The sequence below is a fragment of the Venustampulla echinocandica genome (assembly GCF_003357145.1).
Source record: "Venustampulla echinocandica strain BP 5553 chromosome Unknown scaffold_2, whole genome shotgun sequence".
Lineage (NCBI taxonomy): Eukaryota > Fungi > Ascomycota > Leotiomycetes > Helotiales > Pleuroascaceae > Venustampulla > Venustampulla echinocandica.
In genome coordinates this window covers 3,089,483-3,097,350 of record NW_022474207.1, presented here as the reverse complement: position 1 = coordinate 3,097,350, position 7,868 = coordinate 3,089,483, and the positions used below count along the sequence as shown (strand labels likewise).

General features: G+C 47.8%; 1 protein-coding gene across 1 annotated transcript; it reads left to right on the top strand.

Annotated features, from left to right (window-relative positions):
- Positions 1–2,339: 2,339 nt before the first annotated feature.
- On the top strand, positions 2,340–7,111 carry BP5553_05400 (uncharacterized protein; the record flags this gene model as incomplete). Its single annotated transcript, XM_032014023.1, has 12 exons — positions 2,340–2,532; positions 2,673–3,354; positions 3,415–3,750; positions 3,801–4,429; positions 4,719–4,970; positions 5,534–5,688; positions 5,758–5,945; positions 6,266–6,424; positions 6,473–6,681; positions 6,733–6,791; positions 6,852–7,006; positions 7,057–7,111. 12 exons carry the CDS (start codon positions 2,340–2,342, stop codon positions 7,109–7,111), a joined length of 3,072 nt encoding a protein of 1,023 aa, XP_031870623.1.
- Positions 7,112–7,868: the final 757 nt, after the last annotated feature.

Sequence of the window (7,868 nt, the reverse complement as noted above, 5' to 3'; positions counted from 1 at the left end):
CCCCCCCCTTTCTCCCATTTTGTTAAATATCTAGCGACCTAATCAGCTTGCTGTCTGCATTCCTGCCGGTTGGTGAAGGGGGTATATTACCTAAAGAATAGGGTGAACAAGCCGACCTCTATCACGTGAATTTCCACCAACAGCCCCTTGCCCCTTTTAACCTGGGACCAGACAGTCGCATCATGTGACTAACTTCAATCCCAGAGCAGGCGGCGCGTTTTCGAGCGAGTGCATGTCTAGGACATCCTTATATTCTACACAATGTTTTGCGAAGCCGCAAACTACCATATACAGCGTTACTGCCAAACAGCTATATAGGGCGTTTTCAAGTGGTGTTTGAAAACTGGAACTGCAGCTTACTCAGGGGGTAGCATCGCAGGCTGGGCCTCACTCCTACATAGGTACTTATAAAAAGGGGTGCAGGGAAGCCCGACTGAAATTACCAAGGGGGCAGTACATACGCGCTTACAGCGCCCATTGGGCTTTCCGTTTGACGTGCCTAAATTTAGAATGGGTTTTGTTCCGCCCGACAACAACACTACTTTATTAGAAGCTTTTGCCGTCTTGGTGATTTCGGTTGAGTGAGGCTTGATTTTTGGGCGGGCCTCATTCCTGAGCTCTCACATTTTGAGCATAATGGGCCACAGGTGATTCATGAGGTGCAATGCCTTCTTGCTATGACATCAAACATGATCGGCAATTACGTAGTATGCCTATAGGATAAACATTAATGCCATCATAAAACACATAAGTGAGGAATCTGTTTCCACTAGCAGATGGTTTTGTGTAGAAGCCCATAAACACAGAAGTCCTCTAATGGTAATTTCCGACTATTTCATACAGAGCTGGAAGCAGAACAGAAACGGGGAGAACAGGGCTACTTATCAAGCCAGCTGTTTGTGGCTTGGCTGACTTGGCCAAGGATAAGCACACACCAGCCTTGTAGCCAGCAGGGCTGAGGAAACCTCCAACTTACTCCGTACAGGAGCTGGAAGGATGCAGTTAAATGCACTTTTAAAATTATTATTATGGAGTTTACAGCCGGTTCGTACGTGGTGCCTTGGTAGGAATCAATGGGAATTCACAGAGGGGAGACGTGTTCTAGCCTTTAGATAGGGCTGGCCCCGCAAGCGACCTTCTGTACGTCTAGGACGTACTGTAGTACGAGGACGTCGTAATTTTGATCCTCCTTCCTCTTACCAACACTCAATCAAGCCCAATCCAATCCGACAACCCTACTCGTACAGACTACGCCCCGTCTGCACCTTAATGCTGGCAATTTTACTGTGTGTATATTGCGATGTGACATTCAACGGCTGGCACTCGTCGGATACTCGCACATGAAATACCAAACAGACAGCTCTGCCAACATGCGCACAGCACAGCTGCGTTTTACTCCGAATGATCTCCTAGTTCTGTGCCGCTCTCATGTTTGTTTTCTCCGCAGGAACTACGTAGTTCGTAGCACTGTGTTAGAAGTGCTGGTCCCAGTGCACTGGACCCCAATAATGATGTTGGAGATGTCTCATTCGAAACCCCGTGGCTCATCCCCCTCTCTCCCTTCGACCCCCCGGCTGCACACCCTCTTACACAAATCCAAATCCTTCGACATGCTCATGAAACAGGGCCTCCCGCCACAGCTTTGTTCCTTACATGAGTGAGTACACTTGGAATTATTGCGTCCGGTATTCTGGGTGCTGGCGGCTCCGGCGCACGATGCGCGGTGATGTTTGAAAGGCCTCGAGCCTCGGGCCTCGAAGGCTTTCCCAGCCCGCCACATCGGACGAACCTAGTGGTCAAACGCAAGGACCGGAGATGCGAAATGGCGGGCTGTACTATGTACAGTTGAGGAGCTTGGGCGGCATATCCCAATCCAATCTTCGCTTCTCCCCTGTGCCAGGGCCAGCCATCCTTCCGCTGCCGCCTGACTGCACATTGAGCGCGACTGTTGCAAACAATATGATGACTGCGGCTGCCAGCAGTCGCTGAAGGGTACCCTGACTGTGGTGGGAGATTTGTCGTATATGTTAGCAAGGCTATCCTTCCTACCCATCCTTGCTTCCACGTCCTCCGACTGCTACCGTGGTGTGATCAAGTCGATTCGCAGCCATCATTCCAAAATAGAGAACAGCGGGCATCTTCTCTTGTTCTTTCTTTTGAGTACCTGTTTATGATCACCTTCATTGCACTTCGAAGTAGCCGGATTTGGCGTTGCGGGATTTGCATGAGCTTGGGTTCTATTGATTTACGGCGCATCTGTTTATTCGTGTCGCGGTGACCGCTGGACACGAGTCACGTCTCAACCCTTCGAGTGCTGATCGAAACGGCGGTTGCCCACAATGGCGCCAATGGCGCTGAAGATTCTGGGCATGATTCTGTTGTGTGCTCGAGAATCGTTGCAGCAGAAGGACCCCGTGAAAGATTTCTGCCGACGATTTGGGCACCAAACATGTGTTATCGATCAGCGGCTATATATTGATGGAGGGCTAGTGAACATGAATACCCTTCAACAGAACCCCAACAACTATTCAAGTAAGTTCGATTCCATCCGCCGAATCGAGAGATCTAGCACTGTATACCATACCTAGGGTAGTAAGGGCCCTAGAAATCTAGGAGTCTTCAAGCTTGTACCGAATGGGATTTGTGAGCCGTGATTAACTGTACCGTCACAGATACTTGGTTGTCATATCATGATCTCACGACAAGTCCACCACGGATCGACATGCCTCAAATTCACGCAAACTTATCCAAGAATGCCTCGATACCCGATGTCAGTGGAGGCGTACTATGGCCTGATTCCGTGAACAAGCGGTTCTACCTGTACGGTGGAGATTATTTCAATATCCCACCTAATCCCCCAAATCTCCTGTCATATGATGTGCTTTACGATCAATGGGTGTCATTTGGGTCACCTACCGATAGATCTATCCAAAGCGTGTCCTGGGGAGCTGGAGTAGGGGTGTCATCAATTGGAAAGGGTTTTGTTCTTGGCGGATGGCTAAGCAATAACTCTGTTCCTGGCTGGACGGGGCCACCATTGGCCACAAGCGGGCTGATACAATACGATATGGACAGCAATATCCTCAGCAACACCACGGGGATAGACAGTACGCCGCGAGCGGAAGGGGTGATGGTCTACATTCCAGCGTCCGATGTTGGGATGTTGGTGCATTTTGGTGGGGTTACAGTGGGCAGCAACGGGACCACAAGTGCTTCCCCCATGAGCTCAATCCATCTATATGATATCAAAAGCTCCAAGTGGTACACGCAGACGGCGACGGGCAATATCCCACCAAACCGAAGGCGATTTTGTGCTGATGCCGCTTGGGCACCAGATCGGTCCTCGTACAACATGTCGGTCTCCACTTCGCTCCTCTATAGTCCTTGCCTTTGTTGCTAACATCTAGAATCTAGTTACCTTTACGGCGGCCTCGGATTTGGAGCTGATTCTGCCGGATTTGATGACATGTGGATTCTTTCACTTCCATCATTCACATGGATAAACTATTACTCGGCACCCACTGGTACTGGCTACCCACATCATTCTTTATCATGCAATGTCGTCAATAATGGGCAGATGCTCGTTATAGGCGGAACTTTTCCATTGTCCAGTGATTGTGACAGCCCGGGCACATGGGGCGTTCACAATGCGGATCTTGGGAAAGTAAGCGGTAGTGCTTGGAATGTGTACATGCCCAACATTACTACTTATCAAGTACCCCCGGAGGTGATCTCGGTGGTAGGAGGCTCGTAGGATACCCTATATTCTCCAGCTCTTCTCTCCGTTCTAACTTTGATAGATCAATGGGAGGTGCTGCTCTCAAGAAACCCGCCACCGGTTTTCAAAACGCCGAACTTGACGTGTACTTTGCCCAACATGCAAACGTCGCTAATCGCACTCCCACACGGGCGGTATCAGATCCATCAGGTAATAGTACCACGTCAGGCTCTTCCATACGCCTCCCTGGAAGCGCAATAGCAGGTATTTCCGTTGGCGGCGCCATCTTTTTAGGCTCCATAATTATTGGTGGATGCTATTTCTTTCGTCGCCGGAGGAACCAAAAACATCCCCCACCATCTCCGCCTCCGCCGCCCCCAATCTCAAAATCTCCCCCATATGATCCCAAAGCCGCTCCCAAATCTCAAAGCTATACATCTTACAATGTGCCGAAGACACACTATCAATTGCCAACAACACCTGAGCCTGCCGAGCTTTATGGCAGCCATTATCGGATGCCACCACCTGAACCGCAAAATGGATTTGTCGCCGAGACACGAGACCATGATCCTCGCTATCATTCCCCAGTAACTTCGCCGAACCCGTCAACGTTTTCGGGCCGCACAGCGCTTACGCGTAGTGGTTCGAAACCAGAAACATATTATGGGTCACCCACTTCACCAAAGGCAATATCTCCAGTCATGGGACGGAGTTCGAGGCCTCCAGAGGCTTATTACACCCCTTAATATATGACTAATTACTATTTCTCCCCCCGGATTGTACATAAGATTGTGTGGTTGGTTTAATTGGCGTTGTTGGTGGAGGACACTTGGCACACAGCATGGGAAGCTAAAAGCAGCCCGCGTATATTGAGTATCCCTATATACAATTTCTATGCCCTTCTTTCTCTCGTGTATGATTTTCCCTTCAAGAAGTGTCAATCCATAACACTAAATACCTGACTTGCGCATGAAGTTTGGCCAATACTCGCACAATGTAGTCTCCCAAACTCCGAGACTCGAATCCAAGCAACCCGAACCAGGAAAGCAATTCTGGATAGCACACCAGGCTCATCGTGAGATCCGGAATACCAACATTTCCCTGCAGGTAAGCGGATTACTAGATGCATACACCGTAAGCCTTGCCAAGCTAGGCCGGAGCCCTGATCGACTTGGCAGCTTGTCGCACGATATGAAGGCGTGGGAAGCTGGGGTTAGGGATGAAGAAGACATTTTTGCCCTCTCAGAAGCCGGTATTCACCATCGCGATCCCTAGCGAGCTTACCTCTCAAGAGAGCACTCGACACATTCAGCTCCTCTCTTCTCTTGGCTCTCCCCATTTCTTGACCTCCTATATGCCCTGTACTGCAACGGTGTCCTCGAGGTTCTGGGCTAGGTACCGAATAAGGTATCCGACCGCGTTCGCCCTCAAGCGAGGGCAGTAATAAGCCGACATAACAACCCATCGTGGGATATTACAAAGTACCTTACACTGCTCCTCGCACCCTAAAATATCTTCACCATATAACACATCCTGAATATGTTTAGTATCACTACCGTATTGCTCTGGATCATACTCATCGAGGGTGTGCGACGATGTTGCACCGTACTCATGCGCGCCTTTACAGGGCCGCTCTCCAAAATCCCTGGCCCCTTTTTGTACAAGATTTCCCCCATCCCCTAGATAATGCAGAGTATAACGAGCAAACTTGATACATAAGGGCCCGGAACTTTTTCGGAAATATGGCGATATAGTGCGAGTAGGCAAGTTGGCCATGCAAGCGTGCTCGGCAACAATATTAACTGAGGACCATAGCTGCAGCGGAAGTTATCGTTGCCGGCAAGGACAGTATTCAACAGGTACTAGTCGAGCAGGATCTTAGAAAGGCGCCCCTATATGAATCTCACCGGCCGCCGACGGGCGCTGATAACCTTATCTCTATAGTAGACAAGACAAGATACAAACAAAAGGTATGAATGGCACTTCGGTGTTCCCGAGGCAATTGTTGTATACAAGTATCTAACTAAAATATCTTTTAGAGGCGACTCCTGGCCCCTGGATTCTCCATCAGCTTTTTAAATTCCCTGGAACCCCTTTATCTTGGCTGTATTGGAGCATTTGTGGATGTGTTGGATGCAAAATGCGCTGAAGGCCATGGCTCGGCCGTCATCGATATGTACATGATGTTAGGAAATTTGACGACGGTATTCCCTTCCATCCCTCGACGGTAAGCCAAATGCTAAATCGTCTCAGGATATAATGAGCGCTACATCATTCGGAGGATCATTCAACTTAGTCTCCTCGGGTAACAGGCGAATGAAAACCATATTCATGGATCGTATGAAGAGGGGTGCCATTTACACCGAGTTTCCGTTCCTCAAGTATCTACCATTTACTCCTCCTGCACAGCCTTAAGTACCTAGCTCATAGCTCCCGCGGTATTCCAATATCTACCTACTCTGAGGATATGTCACCTCTCGCCAAGGTCCAACTGTCCTCTAATTTTCTTTTAACCATTCCAAATTAGAAAAGCTGACTATGATCTAGAGTGGAGTTGACAGAAATGGTCGACGACATACTGGCGAAGCGAATGGCCCACAAGGGGCCTCCCAAGAAAGATCCCCTTCAAATATTTCTTGATGCGCATAAGTCGAATCCAGACTTATATTCAGAAATGAATGTCCTCGAGGAGATGTGTTTATTCCTGTACGCACCTGCAATAGAACTCCTGGGATATTTCTGACCTGTGTAAAGGATTGCTGGAAGCGACACTGGGGGTGCGACCGCAACATTCACATTACTCCTACTACTCAACAACCAGGAGAAACTAAAACTGCTCGTGGAAGAAATTGACGAAGCATTCCCCTCCAAGGACGAGCTGATAACGATTGCTAAAACGCAAGATCTCCCATACCTGAATGCAGTAATCAATGATAGTATGAGAGTTATGCCGATAGCTACAGGTTAGTCCCCCAAAAATGTTATTCGCAATGGAACCTAAATCATAGAAACAGGATTACCTCGGTATACAACCGAGACTACAGTGATCTGCGATTCCGAAATTCCCCCAAGGGTAAGTGAACACCATCGACATCAGATTTAGACCACATGGCTTAGGGTGATTAGGTTGTAGTGGCGGCATTTCTGTAACGATAAAGATCCCCGAATTTGGCCTGACCCGGAGAGCGTCGTCCCCGAAAGATGGCTCGGCGAGTATAAAGGGGCCGAAGTAGACCGAAAAGCTTTTGTCCCATTTTCGGCCGGCTCAAGGAACTGTCCTGGCCAACAGTATGTAATTCTTTAATCGGATATCTGACTTTAACTGATCTGGAACCCAGGTTCGCGCTCAAAGAACTACGACTTTTCTTTGCCACTCTGATTCACAGTTATTAGTTGAGCTTAGTGCCCGGACAGTCGCATAAACTAAAGGTTCACACTGTTCCATAGATTACCCAGGGATTTTACAATGTTGGAGTCAAACCCCGGGTAAGACCACAGGTAGGCATCTAGTCCGCCGGGTTGTAGTAACCTGTGTAGAGAAATTAGTGCGTATATAAAGTAAGTGAGTGTGTGATTATAAAAGCAATTGAGCCATCTGTCCCGAAGGACGGAGGGATTTCATTATTACTGGGTATACATCTTGTTTCCAGGGTGTGACTCCCGCGAGTTCACATGTGTCTGTCTTTGCGAACAACTTGGGGCCGAGAGTTAGATCCGAGGAAGGCAATTTGAGTCACACCGTTTGCGGCGCACTGGGTGAAATCAAAAAAGGAAGACAATGTAGACACTTCGGTATTCTGTTTATTTTAAGCGGCTAGGCTATGGTGCTCTTTGGACGTTCTTTAACTTGATCATTCGATTTCCACCTTTGGGGAACTTCCTCGCCCAGCAGTATAAAGTCGAATTTGCGAGAATAGAACTAGAAAGTATAGCGTATTCTTTGGCGACTTTAGTATAAAACTCTTTTCGCTAGTATTATAAAGCCTAATAGTAATTACCTAGATATAAATTTAATATTATACAAATATCTTACTAAAATTAAAGTGTTTAAGTTCTACGAATATCTCACTAGAATTAAAGTATTTAAGCTATGTAAATATCTTACTAGAATTAAAGTAGTTAAGTTATATAAATATCTTGCTAGAATTTA